Source organism: Hypanus sabinus, chromosome 5, assembly GCF_030144855.1.
Source record: "Hypanus sabinus isolate sHypSab1 chromosome 5, sHypSab1.hap1, whole genome shotgun sequence".
NCBI lineage: Eukaryota > Metazoa > Chordata > Chondrichthyes > Myliobatiformes > Dasyatidae > Hypanus > Hypanus sabinus.
Genome location: NC_082710.1, coordinates 75,809,944 through 75,831,225, shown reverse-complemented (window position 1 = coordinate 75,831,225; position 21,282 = coordinate 75,809,944). Strand labels below are relative to the sequence as shown.

Genomic DNA, 21,282 nt, shown 5'->3' with positions numbered 1-21,282 from the left:
CAAGCACCTTAAAACTATGCTCGCTCATGCTAGCCATTTCAGCCCTGGGAAAAAGCCTCAGACTATCCACACAATCAATGCCTCTCATTATCTTGTACAAATTTAAGGGAAATTTTTCTGAGTACGTGGATGGGAAGGATTTGGAAGGCTATAGTCTGGGTGTAGGTTGATAGGATTAGGCAGCATGATTAGGTGAGCTGAATGGCCTGATTCTGTGCTGTATTATTCTATGACAACACACTCTGCTTCCTACAATTGAACCACATAAAAACCCATTTAGTTATCTCTTTCCCCCCAGATCCTATGCAATCTAATCGTCCACACTAGTCTGCCATGCAGAACCTTGTCAAAGGCCTTGCTAAGGTCTATATAGATGATATCCCATGCCCTACCCTCATCTTTCATTTTGATCACCTCTTCAGATAAATCTGTAATGTATTTTCAGACCTGCTTTGCCATGCAAAGCTGAGTTAATTATTTAATTATTAATTATTAAAGACCCCATTTGTCCAAATGATGATTGTTGATACCTCTCAATATCTCTCACAGTATCACACCACCGATGTCATACTCACCAGCCTGTAGTTCCCTGGCCTGTCTTTCTGCCCTTCTTAATGATAAAACATCTTCTAATTTAATGTATTTCAGTACTTTGTGTATGGTAAAAGATGTAACAAGTATCTTTTTAAGGATTTCTCAATTTCTTCATGAGCTTCCAGCAAGGTCCAAGAATGCACTCAATCAGACTCTGGAGACTGATCTAGTTTAATCCACTTCAAAATCACCAAGACATCACCACTCATTTCCCTTATTTCTTTCACATTCATAATTTTCTTCATGGTAAAAATTCACGAGCAATATTGATTAAAAATTTCACCCAACTTCTGTGACTCCATGTACAGACAACCATGCTGTTACTCAACATAAATTTAGAATTGGTAAATTGATTTATTATTGTCACATGTACTGAGAAACAGTGAAAAATTTGCTGTGTATATCATCTGTACAGATCAAAACATTACATTGAGGTAGTGCAAAGTAAAACAATGACAGGAGTGCAGAATAAAGTGTTACAGTACAGAGGAAGTACAGTGCCAGTGGTCAGTAAGATACAAGGTCAGAGCAAGGTAGTTTGAGAGATCAGGAGTCCATCTTATCGTCCTTGGGAACCATTCAGTATTCCATTCATAGAGGAAGAGAAACTGTCTTTGAAGCAGACATTGAACTGTTGATCAACCCTGCTTTTCTCTGTAACAGTTTAAAAACTAACAAAATTATAGAAACATCGAAGCATAGAAAACCTACAGTACAATACAGGCCCTTTGGCCCACAAAGCTGTGCCCAACATTTATTTACAGTACTTTATAAATTACCTAGGGCTACCCATAGCCCTCTATTTTTCTAAGCTCCATGTACTTGCCCAGGAGTGTCTTAAAAGACCCTATCGTATCCACCTCCACTACCGTTGCCAGCAGCCCATTCCATGCAATCAACACTCTGCATAAAAAATTTACCCTGACATCTCAACTGTACCTACTTCCAAGTACCTTAAAACTGTGCCCTCTCATGTTAGCCATTTCAGCGATAGGAAAAAGCCTTTGACTATCCACACGATCAATGCCTCTTATCATCTTACACACTTCTATCAGGTGACCTCTCATCCTCCATCACTCCAAGGAGAAAAGGCTGAGTTCACTCAACCTATTCTCATAAGGCATGCTCCCCAATCCAGGCAACATCCTTGTAAGTCTCCTCTGCACCCTTTCTATAGTTTCCACATCCATCCAGTAGTGAGGTGACCAGAACTGAGCACAGTACTCCAAATCGGGTCTGACCAGTGTCCTATATAGCTGTAACATTACTCTCGGTTCTTGAACTCAATCCCATGGTTGATGAAGGCCAATACACCGTATGCTTCGTAACCACGCAGTCAACCCTCCGATCCATGCAGCAGCTTTGAGTGTCCTATGGACTCAGACTCCAAGATCCCTCTGATCCTCCACACTGCCAAGACCCTGACCATTAATACTATCTTCTGCTATCATATTTGACTTACCAAACTGAACCACCTCACACTTATTTGGGTTTTCCATCTGCCACTTCTTAGCCCAGTTTTGCATCCTATCGATATCCTGCTGTACTCTCTGACAGCCATTCACACTATACACAACACCCCCAACCTTTGTGTCATCAGCAAGTTTACTAACCCATTCCTCCGCTTCCTCATCCAGGTCATTTATAAAAATCACAAAGAGACAGGCTCCCAGAACAGATCCCTGAGGCACACCACTGGTCACCAACCTCCATGCAGAATTTGACCCATCTACAACCACTCTTTGCCTTCTGTTGGCAAGTTAATTCTGGATCCACAAAGCAAGGCCCCCTTAGATCCCATGTCTCTTTACTTTCTCAATAAGCCTTCCCTGGGGTACTTTATCAAATACCTTGCTGAAATCCATATGCACTACATCTACTGCTTTACCTTCATCAATGTGTTAATTCACATCTTCAAAATATTCAATAAGACTCATAAGGCATGACCTGCCTTTGCAAAGCCATGCTGACTATTCCTAATCATACTATGCCTCTCCAAATGTTCATAAATCCTGCCTCTCAGAATCTTCTCCATCAACTTAACACTCACTGGTCTATAAATTCCAGAAGATTAGTCAAGCATGATTTCCCCTTCGTAAAGCAGTGCTGACTCAGACCGATCCTGTTACTGCTATCCAAATGTGCTGCTATTTCATCTTTTATAATTGACTCCAGCATCTTCCCCACCACTGATGTCAGGCTAACTGATCTATAGTTCCCTGTTTTCTCTCTCCCTCCTTTCTTAAAAGGTGGGATAACATTAGCTTCTCTCCAATCCTCAGGAACTGATCCTGAATCTATAGAACATTGGAAAATGATTACCAATGCATCCATGATTTCTAGAGCCACCTCCTTAAGTACCCTAGAATGCAGACCATCAGGCCCTGGGGATTTATCAGCCTTCAGGCCCTGGGGATTTATCAGCCTTCAGTCCCATCAGTCTATCCAACGCCATTTTCTGCCTAATGTGAATTTCCTTCAGTTCCTCCGTTACCCTAGGTACTCTGGCCACTATTATATCTGGGAGATTGTGTCTTCCCTAGTGAAGACAGATTCAAAGTACCTGTTCAACTCATCTGTCATTTCCTTGTTCCCCATAATAAATTCACCTGTTTCTGTCTTCAAGGGCCCAACTTCAGTCTTAACTAATTTTTTCCTCTTCACATACCTAAAGAAGCTTTTTCTATCCTCCTTTATATTCTTGGCTAGCTTACCTTCGTACCTCGTCTTTTCTCCCCGTATTGTCTTTTTAATTATCTTCTGTTGCTCTTTAAAAGTTCTCTTATTTTTATACTGTCCTTGACTTCCCTTGTTAGCCATGGTTGCCCCCTACTCCCCTTAGAATCTTTCTTCCTCTTTGGAATGAACTGATCCTGCACTTACTTTATTATTCCCAGAAATACCTGCCATTGCTGTTCCACTGTCATCCCTGCTAGGTTATCCTTCCAGTCATTTTTGGCTAATTCCTCCCTCATGGCTCTTTTATGTCCCTTTTGTTTTTATGTCCTTTTTATGTCCCTCATGTCCCTTTTGTTCAACTGTAATACTGACATTTCCAATTTTCCCTTCTCCCTCTCAAACTGTAGATTAAAACTTATCATATTATGGTCACTACCCCCTAATGACTCCTTTACCTCGAGTTCCCTTATCAAATCTGGTTTATTACACAACACTGCCCAGAATACCCTTCTCCCTGGTAGGCTCCAGTACAAGCTGCTCTAAGAATCCATCTTGGAGGCACTCCACAAACTCCCATTCTTGAGGTCCAGTACCAACCTGATTTTCCCAGTCTGCCTGCATGTTGAAATCCCCCCCCATTACAACCGTAGCATTACCTTTGCGACATGCTAATTTTAGCTCTTGATTCAACTTGCACCCTATATCCAGGTTACTATTTGGGGGCCTGTAGATAACTCCCATTAAGGTCTTTTTGCCCTTACAATTTCTCAGTTCTATCCATACTGACTCTACATCTCCTGATTCTATGTCACCCCCTCGCAAGGGACTGAATTTCATTCCTCACCAGCAGAGCCACCCCACCCCCTCTGCCCACCTGTCTGTCCTTTCGATAGGACGTATACCCTTGAATATAATTTCCCAGCCCTGGTCCTCTTGCAGCCATGTCTCTGTTATTCCTGCAACATCATACTTGCCAATTTCCAACTGAGCCTCAAGCTCATCCACTTTATTTCTTAAGACCTCATGCATTCATATGTAATACTTTTAATCCATTACTCCCCTCACTTCTCACATTGATCCCTATTGCACTTGGCCATACTCTCTGATCCCTTCCTGAGCTTTCTGCCCCTCTAATTCTGTTGTCTTTCTTAACTTTTCTTATTCTCTCTTTCCCTTTAACTCCATCCTTATATTTCCAGTTCATCTCCTGTTTAAACACACCTGTGTAGTAGTGGCAAACCTGCCTGCAGAATGCTGGTCCCCTGCCTGTTAAGGTGTTAAGGTCTGTTAAGGTCCCTTTTGTACAAATCGTCCCTACCCCAAAACAGATACCAGTGGTTTAAGAATCTAAAACCCTGCTTCCCGCACCAGCTCCTCAGTCATACATTGAGATCCCATATCTCCCTGTTCCTGTCCTCACCAGCATGAGGAACTGGAAGCAAACCAGAGATAACGACCCTGGAGGTCCTGCTTTTCAGCCTTCTTCTGAGTTCTGTTCTCTGGAGTCATGCTGCAGAATTTCTTTCCTCTTCTTCCCGACGTTATTTGTACCGACATGCACTACCACTTCCGGCTGTTCGCCCTCACCCTTGAGGATGCCCTGCAATCGGTCCGTGACGTCCTGGATCCTAGCATCAAAGAGGCAACACACCATTCTTAAATTCTGCCTGTTGCCACAGAAACCCCTTTCTGTACCTCTCATTATGGAGTCCCCTATTACCACGGCTCTGCCTGACGTCTGTCTCTTTGGCTTTGCTTCAGTGCCCATTTTTGACTCGCAGACCTGTCCGCCTCTCAGAATGGCAGTGTCTTCTGTCCCGACAGCTTTCAAGAGGGTGAACTTCTTTTCAAGCATCCATACCTTCCTCATCGTTACCCCCCCCCCCCCTTCTGGTATCTTCAATGTAGCAATTTTGCTGTAGGTCCTGTCCAGAAAACTCTTGTTTTCCCGGATGAACCTGAGGTCATCCAATTGCCTCTCCAGTGCCCCAAAAAGGTCCTTCAGGAGCTGAACCTGGACACACTTTTCACTGTTGTAGCAGCCGGAGTCACCATCAGTGTCCCTGACCTCCCACATCAGGCAAGCATCACACTGAATCAATTCTCCTGTCATCTCTTCACCACCTCTCACGCTCTCCAACCTAGCTTAGTCTCCTCCCTCAGCCTCCTTGCTGAAGACTCTCGAGCCAAAGAATCACACTTTTCTCACCAGGCACTTCCCTCGACAAGGCCGCTCCCCGAGTCAAAGCCTCAAAGCTCCACTCCTTTACTGGCCCACTCACTCACTGCTGTTCTCTCACATCTTATCCTCTTGCTCTTCACATACTAGTAGAATGCCTTGGGGTTTTCATTAATCCTGCTCGCCAAGGCCTTTTCATGGCCCCTTCTGGCTCTCCTAATTTCTTTCTTAAGCTCCTTCCTGCAACCCTTATAATCTTTTAGATTCATATCATTACCTAGTTTTGGACCTTTTGTAAGCTATTCTTTTCATCTTGACTAGATTTTCTACAGCCTTTGTACCCTACCATCCTTTCCCTGTCTCATTGGAATGTACCTATGCAGAGCTCCACACAAATATCCCCTGAACATTTGTCACTTTTCTGTCGTATATTTCCCTGAGAACATCTGCTTCCAATTTATGCTTCCAAGTTCCTGCCCGATAGCCTCATATTTCCCCTTATTCCAATTAAACATTTTCCTAACTTGTCTGCTCCTATCCCTCTCCAATGTTATGGTAAAGGAGATCGAATTGTGATCACTAGCTCCAAAATGCTCTCTCACAGAGAGACCTGACAACTGACCAGGTTCATTTCCAAATACCAGATCTAGTACATCCTCCCCTCTTGTAGGCTTCCTGATCACAACTAACAAACTCAACTTCATCTAAACCCCTCGTTCTAGAGAGATGCCAGTCAATATTGGGGATATTAAAATCTCCCTCCACGACAACCCTGTTATTAATGCACTGTTCCAGAATCTGTCTCCCTATCTTTCCCTCGATGTCCCTTTTACTATTGTTGGGCGGTCTATAAAAAACACTCGGTATGACCCCTTCCTGTTTCTCACTTCCATCCACAGAGACTCCGTAGACAATCCCTCCATGTCTTCCTCCTTTTCTGCAGCTGTAACACTATCTCTGATCAGCAGTACCACGCCCTACCTCTTTTGCCTCCCTCCCTGTCCTTTCTGAAATATCTCAAGCCTGGCACTTGAAGTAGCCATTCCAGCCCCTGAGCCATCCAAGTGTCTGTAATGGCCACAACATCATTGCTCCTAGTACTGATCCAGGCTCAAAGCTCATCCGCTGTGTTCATGATACTCCTTGCTGTACTTCATGATACAATAGACAGACAATATCTTTTTCCAAGGGTTGAAATGTCTAATACCGGAGAGCACACATTTAAGATGTGAGGGGCAATTTTTTTTTACATAGAGAGTGGTGGGTGCCTAGAATGCGCTGCCTGGGGTGGTGGTAAAGGAAGAAAAATTAGAGACTTTTAAGAGACATCAAAGAGAGGAAAATGGAAAGATTTGGACTATGTACGGGCAGAAGAGATTAGTTAGCCATTTGATTACTAATTTAGTTGGTTTGGCAGAACATTGTGAACTAAAAGGGCCTCTTCCTGTGCTGTACTGATCTATGTTGTACTTTCTAGTAAGGCATTTGTCAAGATCCATAGACTTGCCACAGAGACTTGGCCATTTGGCTTTCGAATTGTCTTGCCCATAGAAGATGGAAGGTAGTGTCAATGGGTCTTATTCTGGTACAAAGCCCTTAACTAGTGTTGTTCTGCAGGCATTAACGCTGGAATATTCCATCACTGATATTTATAAGTATCCTTGATGGAAATGTGGGTAAGTATGCTTAGGACACAAAGATTGGTGGCATTTTGAGTAGAACAGAAGATAGCCAAAAAATACCATGTGATATTGATGAGTTGCGGATATGGGCAGAGAAATGGTATCTGGACATTGATCTGGGCTAATGTGTAGTGTTGCACTTTGATGCATCAAAAATAAAGGGTAAGTACGCATCAAGACCCATAGCAGTGCTGATATACAGAGGGACCATGTGGTACAAGTCCATAACTCCCATAAACGCCTGAACAGGTTGGTAGTTGAGGCATTAAGTCCAACAGTCAGGAAGTTTGTTGTAGCTTTGTAAAATTCTGATTAGGATGCATCTAGAGTACAGCACTCAATTCTAATTACTTCATTATAGGAAAGAGGGGTTGGTTAGGGGTTTACCAGGGTGCTGCTTCAAATAGAGCACACGTACCATGCAGAGTAATTGGTCAAACTGAAGTGGTTTTTAATGACAAGTCTGAGGGGAGATCTGATAGAAAATATGCATAGCAATAAAGAATAGACAACAAATATCTTTCTCAAAGGCCGAAATATCTAAAAATTAGGGTATGCATTTAAGGTGAGAGGGTGTAAGTTCAAAGGAGATGTGTGAGGAAATTTTTTTAAACAGAATAGTGAACACCTGGATTACATTACCATGGATAGTAAAGCTCCTTTCAGGTAAAGTGCTATAGGTCTATTAAAACAAAAACTTCACACCATTTTAAAAATTTCTTCGCCCAAGCCAATTAATCTGATCAACCATTCTTGATAGCCCTCCCCCCAACCCCTCTATTATCTCAGTCACTGCATTGGACTGTAAACATTTTCAACCACTTTTTGTAATGTCTTTTACTGTGTAAACACACACCGGTATCTATGTATTTTTTGCACATCTATTCCATATCTGTACTAATTTTTATATATTTATAACCATATAACAATTACAGCATGGAAACAGGCCATCTCGGCCCTTCTAGTCCATGCCAAACACTTACTCTCACCTAGTCCCACTGAACCACACTCAGCCCATAACCCTCCATTCCTTTCCTGTCCATATACCTATCCAATTTTACTTTAAATGACAATACCGAACCTACCTCTATCACTTCTACTGGAAGCTCGTTCCACACAGCTACCACTCTCTGAGTAAAGAAATTCCCCTTTGTGTTACCCTTAAACTTTTGCCCCCGAACTCTCAACTCATATCCTCTTGTTTGAATCTCCCCTACTCTCGATGGAAAAAGCCTATCCACGATAGGAAAAAGCATATCTAAAAAACTCTATCCCCTTCATAATTTTAAATATCTCTATCAAGTCCCCCCTCAACCTTCTACGCTCCAAAGAATAAAGACCTAACTTGTTCAATCTTTCCCTGTAACTTGTGCTGAAACCCAGGTAACATTCTAGTAAATCTTCTCTGTACTCTCTCTATTTTGTTGATAACTTTCCTATAATTCGGTGACCAGAACTGTACACAATACTCCAGATTCGGCCTTACCAATGCCTTGTAAAATTTTAACATTACATCCCAACTCCTATACTCAATGCTCTGATTTATAAAGGCCAGCATACCAAAATCTTTCTTCACTACCCTATCCACATGAGATTCCACCTTCAGGGAACTATGCACCATTATTCCTAGATCACTCTGTTCTACTCCATTCTTCAATGCCCTACCATTTACCATGTATGTCCTATTTGGATTATTCCTACCAAAATGTAGCACCTCACACTTATCAGCATTAAACTCCATCTGCCATCGGTCAGCCCACTGGCCTAAATCTCTCTGCAAACTTTGAAAACCTACTTCATTATCCACAGCGCCAACTACCTTATGTATGCCATCTGCATACTTACTAATCCAATTTACCACCCCATCATCCAGATCATTAATGTATATAACAAACAACATTGGACCCAGTACAGATCCCTAAGGCACACCACTAGTCACCAGCCTCCAACCTGACAAACAGTTATTCACCACTACTCTCTGGCATCTCCCATCCAGCCACTGTTGAATCCATTTTTTTACTTCAATATTAATACCTAATGATTGAACCTTCCTAACTAACCTTCTGTGTGGAACCTTGTCAAAGGCCTTACTGAAGTCCATATAGACAACATCCACTGCTTTACCCTCGTCAACTTTCCTCATAACCTCTTCAAAAAATTCAATAAGATTTGTCAAACATGACCTTTCACACACAAATCCATGCTGACTGTACCTAATCAGACCCTGTCTATCCAGATAATTATATATGCCATCTCTAAGAATACTTTCCATTAATTTACCCACCACTGACGTCAAACTGACAGGCCTATAATTGCTAGGTTTACTCTTAGAACCCTTTTTAAACAATGGAACCACATGAACAATACGCCAGTCCTCTGGCACTATCTCCGTTTCTAATGACATTTGAAATATTTCTGTCAGAGCCCCTGCTATTTCTACACTAACCTCCCTCAAGGTCCTAGGGAATATCCTGTCAGGACCCGGAGATTTATCCACTTTTATATTCCTTAAAAGCGCCAGTACTTCCTCTTCTTTAATCGTCATAGTTTCCATAACTTTCCTGCTTGTTTCCCTTATCTTATCCTTCTCCTTAGTGAATACCGAAGAAAAGATATTGTTCAAAATCTCCCCCATCTCCTTTGGCTCCACACATAGCTGTCCACTCTGATTCTCTAAGGGACCAATTTTATCCCTCACTATCCTTTTGCTATTAATATAACTGTAGAAACCCTTTGAATTTATTTTCACCTTACTTGCCAAAGCAACCTTGTATCTTCTTTTAGCTTTTCTAATTTCTTTCTTAAGATTCTTCTTACATTCTTTATATTCCTTGACCACCTCATTTACTCCATGCTGCTTATATTTATTGTAGGTATCTCTCTTTTTCCTAACCAAGTTTCCAATATCCCTTGAAAACCATGGCTACCTCAAGCCTTTAACCTTTCCTTTCAACCTAACAGGAACATAAAGATTCTGTACCCTCAAATTTCACCTTTATATGACTGCCATTTCTCTATTACATCCTTCCCATAAAACAACTTGTCCCAGTCCACTCCTTCTAAATCCTTTTGCATCTCCTCAAAGTTAGCCTTTCTCCAATCAAAAATCTCACTCTGAGTCCAGTCCTATCCATCTTTTCTTTGTTCTTTATAATTGCTTAATACTGCCCCATGTTGCACCAACACAAAACTGCAAATTCTTAATACTTTTAAATGTATATGGCAAATAAATTTGATCCTAAATCCTTGATCCTTAAGTTGATCCCTATTCCTTATGAGACATGGTGTCCCCTGTACATTGCCATGCCAACTGTCCTTCCCATATGCAGTAGATGGTGTCTGTCAGAGTTACCTTTATTAATTTTCCTCTCAGTTAAATTTAACTCATCAGCTTGTACTTTCCTGACTTGTCCTTGTGGCCCTTCTTAATTAAGAGAACAATGTTAGCCATCTTCAAGTCTTCAGATAGAACTGGGGATCACGATAATGGGATAAATATCTTTAGGGACCTACATTTACTGTGTATGTCTTTCCCTTTCAAATTATATTTGCTCAGACTTGTCACGATTAAATTCTATTATTGAAATTAATAGTTGAGGCAGGGATTTTAACATTAAAATAGCATGCTCTTACTGCTGGCATAAATGAATTTAAATAGTAGCTTTTCTGAACAGTAAATGAAGACTTGTGTAATGTATATTTGAAATTATTAATATGAGAGTGGTACAAGATATTAAATATATGCATACCTTAGCAATTTGTTCATCTGTTGTTTGTTTTTACAGCGAGATCCTCCTGAAGAAGAAATTCCATTTTGTACATTGAAATCCTTTCCAGCATTAATTGAGCACACAATACAGTGGTCCAGAGATAAGGTATTCAACAGTGAAAGCATTAGTTCATGTTTTCAATTGAATTTTTGGAAAAGCAAGTTAATTCTAAAAGAATGTTTTATTCCATTTCTGATTCCAGTTTGAAAGCTGCTTTTCATACAAACCCTCAATGTATAACAATTTCTGGGATACATACAAATCAACAGAAAATGTACTGCAGGTGAGAATAACTGCACTGAGATGTGAGTAAGAGAGCCAGGGTTTAAAAATGTTGTGATTTCATGTTAGTTGAGTATCACCAGGTTACTTAATAGTTTGTTGTAGCCACTTGTGTTTTCTCCTTCAAAGTAGAGCCTTGTTTACAAAACCTGAGAGTCTCCAAATGAGAACATAGAATTGACATAGTTGTTGATAACTTTTCTTTCCAAAGTTATTGCTTTAGATGCTTGGCAATAGCTGTATATGTTACTTTAAAGTGTATATCTTATTAACAGTTAATCATGGTACAATTCTCAATCAAAATCAGATTTATTATTGCTGATTTATATGACATGGTGAGATTTGAACACAGCAGACCAGGCAGCATCTATAGGAAGAAGTACTGTCGACGTTTCGGGTCGAGACCCTTCGTCAGGACTATCGGTAAAAAGAGATAGTAAGAGATTTGGGGGGGGGGGGGGAGACCCGAAATGATAGGAGAAGACAGGAGGGGGAGGGATGAAGCTAAGAACTGGGAAGTTGATTGGCAAAAGGGATAGAAGGCTTGTGAAAGGGGAGTATCATAGGACGGAAGGCCTTGGAAGAAAGAAAGGGGGAGGGGAGCACCAGAGGAAGATAGAGAACAGTCAAGAAGCTATTGTGAGAGGGAAGGAGAGAGAAAAAAATAATAATAATTTAAAAATCGGGATGGAGTAAGAAGGGGAGGAGGGCATTAACGACAGTTAGAGAAACCAATGTTCATTCTGTCAAGTTGAAGGCTACCGAGACGAAGTATAAGGTATTGTTCCTCCAACCTGAGTGTGGCTTCATCTCAACAGTAGAGGAGGCCATGGATTGACATATCGGAATGGATAAAAGGAGTAGATAAGGGGCCATTATTGGTATGAATTGATGATTGGTTACTGTGACTAACTGGGTGCTGCAGAGGTCAATGTCACAAACTGCAACAGTGTTGCAGGATGAGAGGATCAAGTATCTAAGTCTGTTAATGACACTAAGCTTTGTGGCAGTGTGGGTGAAAAAGCTGACAGGTTTGAAGCCAATATGAACAACCCTGAATATTCAAGGACGTGGCATTTGGGCAGTAACATGGAAGAATATGTGGTCAAATATCTTTATAAATGTTGAGAAATTAAAAAAATATTGGTGTTGGTTGGGACTTAAAAATCCTTGTATTGAAAGCTAATATTCATGTTCAGCAGCAAATTAGGAAATCATATAATGCTGTCCTTTACTGCACGAGGATTTGAGTACAAGAGTGAAAACGTCTTACTACAATTACATGGTGAGACTTCACTGGAATATTGTGCCCTAAAGGAATGATAATTACTTGCATTAGAAGGAATGCAATGATGGTTGACTAGCTTGATTACTAGGATATTGGGTTTCTTCTGTGAGTTTAAGCACCTTAAGCCCATAATTTCTAGAATTTAGAAGAAATTCTTGAAGAGTGTGATAGGATGGATACAGGAATGATGCATTCCCTGCAACAGATGGCTTTGTTGCCAAGTTTGCAGATGATATGAAGATCGGTGGAGTGGCAGGTAGTGTTGAGGAAACGGGTAGACTGCAGAAAGACTTGGACAGATTAGGAGAATGGGCAAAAGAGTGTCAAATAAAATAGTGTTGGAAAATGCATGGTCGTGCATTTCGGTTTAAACGGGGAGAAAATCCGAAAATCTGAGATACAAGGGGACTTGGAAGTTCTTGTGCAGAACACCCTAAAGGTTAACTTGCAGGTTGAGTCAGTGATGAAGAATGCAACTGCAATGTTAGCATTCATTTCAAGAGGTCTAGAGTACAAGATGGTGAGACTTTATAAGGCACTGGTGAGGCCTCACCTTGTGCAGTGTGAACAGTTTTGGGCTCCTCATCGAAGAAAAGATGTGCTGGCATTGGAAAGAGTTCAGAGGAGTTTCACAAGAGTAATTTCAGGAATGAAAGGTTTATCATATGAGGAATATTTGATGGCTATGGGTCTGTACTTGCTGGAATTTAGAAGAATGAAGGGGGATCTCATTGAAACCTTTTGAATGTTGAAAGGCCTAGACAAAGTAGATGTGGAAAGGATGTTTTCCATGGTATGGGGAGTCTATGCAAGAGGGCACAGTCTCAGGATAGAGGTCCATTTAAAAAAGAGATCCTGAGAAATGTTTTTGTGGAATTTGTTACCACAGGCAGCTGTGGAGGCCAGGTTGTTGGATGTATTTAAGGCAAAGCTTGATAGGGTCTTGATTGGCTACAGCATCAAAGTTTGCAGGGAGAAGACAGCGAGTAGGGCTAACGAGGGAAAAAAATGAGATCAGCCATGATTGAATGGCGGAGTAGACTCAATTGGCCAAATGGCCTAATTCTGCTACTATGACTTAGTAAAGAATATATTATGAAGATGGCACCTTGCATTTTTTGCCTTTCTCTTAGAATCATGTGACATCAGTTGTCATTGGTGGAGAAGTTCTGGAGAGGACCCAGCTTCCTTTCTCTTGTTTTTTTCTATTTATGCGTCGCTTCCTTTGCCGATTCCTCACCTGTTAATTACCAAATAGGGGCAGTTTAACTGATGGGTAATATCCATTATGGCCATTGTAAAAGTGTAGCCCTGACACTGGGTGGGCAGAATGTGTCATGTAGGACTTTGTCTTTTTCTGTCATTATTTTAAATCTTATAATCAAAATCTGGGACCATTGTTGTTTCCTAACTATAGCAACAAGTTGGATAAAAATGTGTATTTTGTGTAAAATATGTGTAAAAAGGCATTCAGATAACACTAAAATAGTTGGTACAATGGAGAACATTATCAAAAATTACAGAGGGATCTTGATCAACTGAGTAAATAAGCTGAGAATTGATAAATGGGCTTTAAACTGGAGAGGTGATGCATTATGGACATTCAAATCTAGGAGTGTACAGCAAGACCCTGGGGCATGTTGCAGAAGTTTGGTTCCTTGAAAGAAGATTCACAGGTCGTCAAGGTGGTGAAGAAGGCTATTGGCACTCTGCCCTTCATAAGTCAGGACACTGAATGTAAAATGTGAGATATCTTTATGCATTCCTAAAGGATGCTGGTGAGGCACTTGCAGACTTAGTTCAGTTTTCGTTGATCTAATTTTGGAGAGATGTTACTAAACTAGAAAGACTGCAGAAAAGATTTACAAAAATGTTCCCAGGACTTGGGCTGGCATTAGGGAGGTTGAGCAGGCTAAGACTTTGTTTCCTGGAGCATGGGAGATAGTGACTTACAAAGTTGTGAAGGGTATGGATAGAGTGAATGCATTTTTCCTGGTTTGGGAAAGCAAGAACTAAAGAGCATAGGTTTAAAGTGAAAGGGGGAAAAATTAGTAGAAACATGAGGGGCAGGTTTATTACACACAGTATGTCTGTGTAATGAGCTACATGTATTATAGTTGAGACAGGTAGAATAAAAGAGAGTTAAACATAGAAACATAGAAAACCTACAGCACAATAGACCCACAAAGTTGTGCTGAACATGTCCTTACCTTAGAAATTACTAGGTTTACCTATAGCCCTTTATTTTACTAAGCTCCATGTACCTATCTAAAAGCCTCTTAATTGACACTATCGTATCCGCCTCCACCACCGTTGCCGGGAGCCCATTCCACACACTCACTACTCTCTAAGTAAAAAACTTACCCCTGGCATCTCCTCTGTACCTACTCCCCAACACCTTAAACCTATGTCCTCTTGTGGCAACCATTTGAGCCCTGGGTAAAAGCTTCTGACTATCCACACAATCTATGCCTCTCATCATCTTGTACACCTCTATCAGGTCACCTCTCATTCTCCTTTGCTCCAAGGAGAAAAGGCCAAGTTCATTCAACCCATTCTCATAAGGCACGCTCCCCAATCCAGGCAACATCCTTCTAAATCTCCTCTGCACCACATCCACATCCTTCCGGTAGTGAGGCAACCAGAACTGAGCACAGTACTCTAAGTGGGGTCTGACCAGGGTCCTATATAGCTGCAACATTACCTCTCGGCTCCTAAATTCAATTCCACGATTGATGAAGGCCAATACACCATATGCCTTCTTCACCACAGAGTCAACCTGAGCAGCTGCTTTCAGCGTCCAATGGACTCGGACCCGAAGATCCCTCCGATCCTCCACACTGCCAATAGTCTTACCACTAATACTATATTCTACCATCGTATTTGACCTACCAAAATGAACCACTTTACACTTAACTGGGTTGAATTCCATCTGCCACTTCTCAGCTCAGTTTTGCATCCTATCAATGCTCCGCTGTAACCTCTGACAGCCCTCCACACTATCCACAACACCTCCAACCTTTGTGTCAACAGCAAACTTACTAACTAACTTACTTACTAACACTTCCTCATCCAGATCATTTATGAAAATGACGAAGAGTAAGGGTTCCAGAGCAGATCCCTGAGGCACTCTGCTGGTGACCGAACTCCATGCAGAATATGACTCGTCTACAACCACTGTTTGCCTTCTGTGGGCAAGCCATTTCTGGATCCATAAAGCAATGTCCCCTTGGATCCCATGCCTCCTTACTTTCTCAGTAAGCCTTGCATGGGGTACCTTATCAAATGCCATGCTGAATTCCATATACACTACATCTACTGCTCTTCCTTCATCAATGTGTTTAGCCACGTCCTCAAAAAATTCAGTCAAGCTCATAAGGCACGAACTGCCCTTGACAAAGCTATGCTGACTACTCCTCTCCAAATTATACCTCTCCAAATGTTCATAAATCCTGCCTCTCAGGATCTTCTCCATCAGCTTAACACTCACTGGTCTATGATTTCTTGGGCTATCTCAAACTCCCTTTCTTGAATAAAGGAACAACATCCGCAACCCTCCAATCCTCGGGAACCTCTCCCATCCCCATTGATGATGAAAAGACCATCACCAGAGGCTCAGCAATCTCCTCCCTCGCCTCCCACAGTAGCCTGGGGTACATTTTGTCCGGTCCCAGCAACTTGACAAACTTGATGCTTTCGAAAAGCACATCTTCTTTCGTAATGTCTACATTCTCAAGCTTATCAGTCTGCTGCAAGTCATCACTACAATCACCAAGATCCTTTTCCATAGTGAATACTGAAGTAAAGTATTCATTAAGTATCTCTGCTATTTCCTCTGGTTCCATACACACTTTCCCACTGTCACACTTGATAGGACCTATTCTTTCATGTCTTACCCTCTTGCTCTTCACATACTTGTAGAATGCCTTGGAGTTTTCCTTAATTCTGCCCATCAAGGCCTTCTCATGGCCCCTTCTGGCTCTCCTAATTTCCTTCTTAAGCTCCTTCCTATCAGTCTTATCATCTTCTAGATGTTTAACATTACCTAGCTCTCTGAACCTTTTGTAAGCTTTTCTTTTCTTCTTGACTAGATTTATTACAGCCTTTGTGCATCATGGTACCTGTACTCTACCATAACTTCCCTGTCTTATTGGAACATACCTATAAAGAACTCTGCACAAATAATCCCTGAATATTTGCTGTGTCTTCCGTACTTGTCCCTGAGAACATCTGTTTCCAACTTAAGCCTCTGATTTCCCACCTGATAGCCTCATAATTCCCCTTACTCCAATTAAACGCTTTTCTAACTTGTCTGTTCCTATCTCTCTCCAATGCTATTGTAACAGAGATAGAATTATGATCACTATCTCCAAAATGCTCTCCCACTGAGAGATCTGACACCTGACCAGGTTAATTTCCCAATGCCAAATCAAGTACAGCCTTCCCTCTTGTACGCTTATCTACATATTGTGTCAAGAAACCTTCCTGAACACACCTAACAAACTCCACATTATCTAAACCCCTTGCTCTTGGGAGATGCCAATCGATATTTGGGAAATTAAAGTCTCCCATCACGACAACTCTTACTATTACACCTTTACAGGATCTGTTTCCCTATCTGCTCCTCAATATCCCTGTTACTATTAGGCGGCCTATAAAAAATACCAAGTAAAGTTATTGACCCCTTCCTGTTCCTAACCTCCACCCACAGAGGTCCATAGACGTGGGTATAGATGTCCATAACCTCCATGGCGTCCACCTTTTCTGCAGCTGTGAGTCTATCTCTGATCAACAGTGCCACACTCCCACCTCTTTTGCCTCCCTCCCTGTCCTTTCTGAAACCCGGCACTTGAAGTCACCAGTCTTGTCCCTGAGCCATCCAAGTCTCTGTAATGACTACCACATCATATCTCCAAGTACTGATCCATGCTCTAAGCTCATCCGCTTTGTTCACAACACTCCTTGCATAAAAATAGACACATCTCAAGCCTTCAGTCTGAGTGCGTCCCTTCTCTATCACCTGCCTATCCTCTCTCTCACACTATCTACAAGCTTTCTCTATTTGTGAGCCAACCGTCTCTTCCCCAGTCTCTTCAGTTTGATTCCCACTCCCCAACAATTCTAGTTTAAACTCTCCCCTGCCCCTTTATCTCCACTCGCTGCCTCCTGCCTGTCAGCCATTCCTCTATCAGTGCCAGTATCTTTCATGTAATGCCATGGGATTTTATCTTGTAAAGCAGCCTCGTGTGGCACATTCTGAACATCCAACTAAATGACATCCACTGCCTCTCCTTTGTCCACCCTGCCTGTTACTTCCTTGAAGAACTCTAGAAGGTTTGTCAAGCAAGATTTCTTTTTGCAGAATCCATGCTGACTTTGACTTATCATTATTCTCCAGGTACCCCGAAACCACATCCTTAATGATAGACTTCAATGCTTTAACAACCACTCTGATTAGGCTTACTGGCCTATACTTTCCTGCCTTTTGCCCTAAGACCATACAACAGAGGATCAGAATTGGGCTATTTGGCCCATCGAGCCTTTTCGGCCTTTCAAATACACCCAATGACCTGGCTTCCACAGATGCCTGTGTTAATAAATTCCACAAATTCACTACCCTCTGGCTAAAGAAATTTCTCCACATCCCTGTTTTAAGTAGACACCACTCTATCCTACTCTCACCACTGGCTTACTTCCAACAATGGACACCCTGTTTATCCCTTCTGCAGGTTTAAACACACGTTGCCAACCTGCAAAAAGCCTCGTTTCTGTGGTTTGCACCCTCCGCTGATTGGCCCATCAGAATGAGTTTGAACGCCTGCAAAACTCTCCTTTTAAACAACATTACCAAACTGCAAGAACCCTCACTACTGTGGCCTGCTCCTGCCGCTGAATGGGCCATCAGGATGAGTCTGAACACCTGCAAAACTCTCTTTTTAATCGAGTGCCGCTGAACTGCGAGAACTCTCAGCGCTGCAGCCTGCTCCTGCCACATTAGGCTGTCTTAAAAGAGTGGAATGACATTTGCAATTTTCCAGTCCTCCGGGACCATGCCAGAATCAAATGATTCGTGAAAGATCATGACCAATGCATTCATTATTCTTCAGCAATCTCTCTCAGGACTCTGGGATATAGTCCATCAGGCCCAGGTGACTTATCCACCTTAAGACCTATTCAGTTTGCCTGGCACTTTTTCCTTTGTCATACAAATGGCACGTACTCCTGCACCCTTACACTCACAAACCTCTGCCATACAACTAGTGTTTTCCACAGTAAAGACTGAGGCAAAGTACTTTGTACTTATTAAGTTCATCTGCCATTTTTTTTGTCCTCCATTACTACCTCACCAGCATCATTTTCCAGTGGTTCGATATCAACTCTCACCTCCCTTTTCCTTTTTATTTAACTAAAAAAAAACTTCTAGTATTCTGCTTTATATTATCAGCTAGTTGGCCCTCATATTTTATCTTTTCCCTTCTTATAGCTTTGTTAGTTGCCTTTTGTTTGATTTTTTAAAAACTTCTCAATCATCTAACTTCCCACTCACTTTTGCTACGTTATATGCTCTTTTCTTGACTTTTATGCGGTCCTTAATTTCCCTTGTTAGTCACAGTTGCCTCGCCCTGCCATATATCCTTCTGTGGGATATATCTGTCATGTGCCTTGTGAACTATTCCCAGAAACTTCAGCCATCTCTGCTCTGCCAACATCCCTGACAGTATCCTCTTCCAATCTACCTGAGTAAGCTCCTCTCTCATGCCTCTGTAATTCCTTTAATCCATTGTGTTACTGATACATATGGCTCTCACAAACTGCAGTATGAATTCAATCATATCATGATCACTGCCTCCTAAGAATTCCTTTACTTTCATGCTTCCCAATGGCTCTGGGTTATTACGCAACAGCCAATCTGAGATAGCCTTTTCCCTCATTGGCTCAAGCACAAGCTGCTCTAAAAAGCCATCTCATAGGCATTCAACAAATGCCCTCTCTTGCGATCCAACACCAGCCTGATTTTCCCAGTCACATATTGAAATCCCCATTACAATTGTGACATTCCTTTATGACATGCCTTTTGCTCCCTTTGCAATCTCAACCCCACAGCTTGGCTACTATATGGCGGTCTATATACGATTCCCATGATGGTTTTTTCACCCTTGCAATTTCTTAACTCCATCCATAAAGATTCAACATTCTCTGATCCTATGTCACCTCTATCTAAAGATGTAATTCCATCACTCACCAACAGAGCCACACCACCACCTATGCCTTTCGATACTAAGAATGTCTTTTAATTTTAAACTCCCAACTATGCCCTTCTTTCAGCCACGACTCAATGATGCCCACATCATCATATCGACCAATCTCTAATTGCACCACAAGTTCGTCCACCTTATTCTGAATGCTACGCACGTTTAAATACAGCGCCTTCAGTCCTGTATTCTTCACACTTTTGGATTTTTCCTTTATGGTACAACTTAACTCTTTGCTCAGTCTGCAGTTCTACCCAGTTATTCGCTTGTCCTTCCTTACACTTATATTACATATCACATCTACTTGTAAACCTGCTGGCTCATCCTCAGCTCTATGAAACTGGTTCCCATCCCCCTGGCATATTATAAACTAGTTAAAACCACTTCCAACAGCTCTAGCAAATCTCCCCGCAAGGATATTGGTTCCTCTCAGATTCAAGTGCAAGCCGTTCCTTGTCCCAGCTGCACCAGAAGAGGTCCGAATTATCCAGAAATTTGAATCCCTGTCCCCTGCTCCAATTCTTCAGCCATGCATTTATCTGTCAGCTCATTCTGACAGAGGGAAACCCAATTTCCCTCAGGATCAATTAAGTATGTCTGTCTGTCTGTCTTTCTGTCATGTGGCACAGGTAGCAACACTGAGATTACTACCCTTGAGGTCCTGCTTCTCAGCTTCCTTTCCAACTTCCTGTATACTGCTTTCAGGACCTTCTCCCTTTTTCTATCTATGTCATTGGTACCAATATGTGAATTGAATCGACTTTATTACTTACATCCTTCATATACATGAGGAGTAAAAATCTTTACGTTATGTCACTGTCTAAATGGGCAATTATAGTAATTTATAATAAATATTATATACAACAGGATAGTCAATATAACATTGAAATACAGTTGTGTCAGCATGAATTAATCAGTCTGATGGCCTGATAGACGAAGCTGTCCTGGCTTGTTGGTCCTGGCTTTTATGCTGCGGTACCATTTCCTGGATGGTACCAGCTGGACAGTTAGTTGTTGGGGTGACTCAAGTCCCTAATAATCCTTCAGGCCCTTTTTACACAACTTTCTTTGTAAATGCCCTAAATACTGGGAAGTTCACATCCACAGATGCACTAGGTTGCCCATACCACTCTCTGCAGAGTCCTACGATTGAGGGAAATACAGTTCCCATGCCAGGTAATGATGCAGCCAGTGAGGATGCTCTCAATCATGCCCCTTTAGAGAGTTCTTAGAATTTGGGGGGGCCATACCAAACTTCTTCAACCATCTGAGGTGAAAGAGGTGCCATTGTGCCTTTTTCTCCACACAGCTGGTATCTACAGACCATGTAAAATCCTTGGTGATGTTTATGCCAAAGAGCTTAAAGCTGTTCATCGTCGTAACCCCAGATCCATATGTATTGTGACACCTGTCTGGTCCCGGTCCCTATTCAGGATATTGTGGTCACATTCAGAAGCATTGCGGACCCAGGCATCTGGGAGGAAAACTGCCATCCATGTTTCCTTTCTGCATCCACAGAAATCACCTATCTGTCGCCCTAACTATAGAGTCCCCT

General features: G+C 41.8%; 1 protein-coding gene across 4 annotated transcripts in view; it reads left to right on the top strand.

Annotated features, from left to right (window-relative positions):
• Window positions 1-21,282, top strand: part of uba6 (ubiquitin like modifier activating enzyme 6) — a 336,534-nt gene that overhangs the window by 204,939 nt on the left and 110,313 nt on the right. For all 4 annotated transcript variants that reach the window (XM_059970138.1, XM_059970139.1, XM_059970137.1 and 1 more), the window contains 2 exons: window positions 10,920-11,009; window positions 11,107-11,187. In XM_059970138.1, coding sequence (XP_059826121.1) covers window positions 10,920-11,009; window positions 11,107-11,187 — 171 coding nt within the window. The remainder of the gene's footprint in view (window positions 1-10,919; window positions 11,010-11,106; window positions 11,188-21,282) is intronic.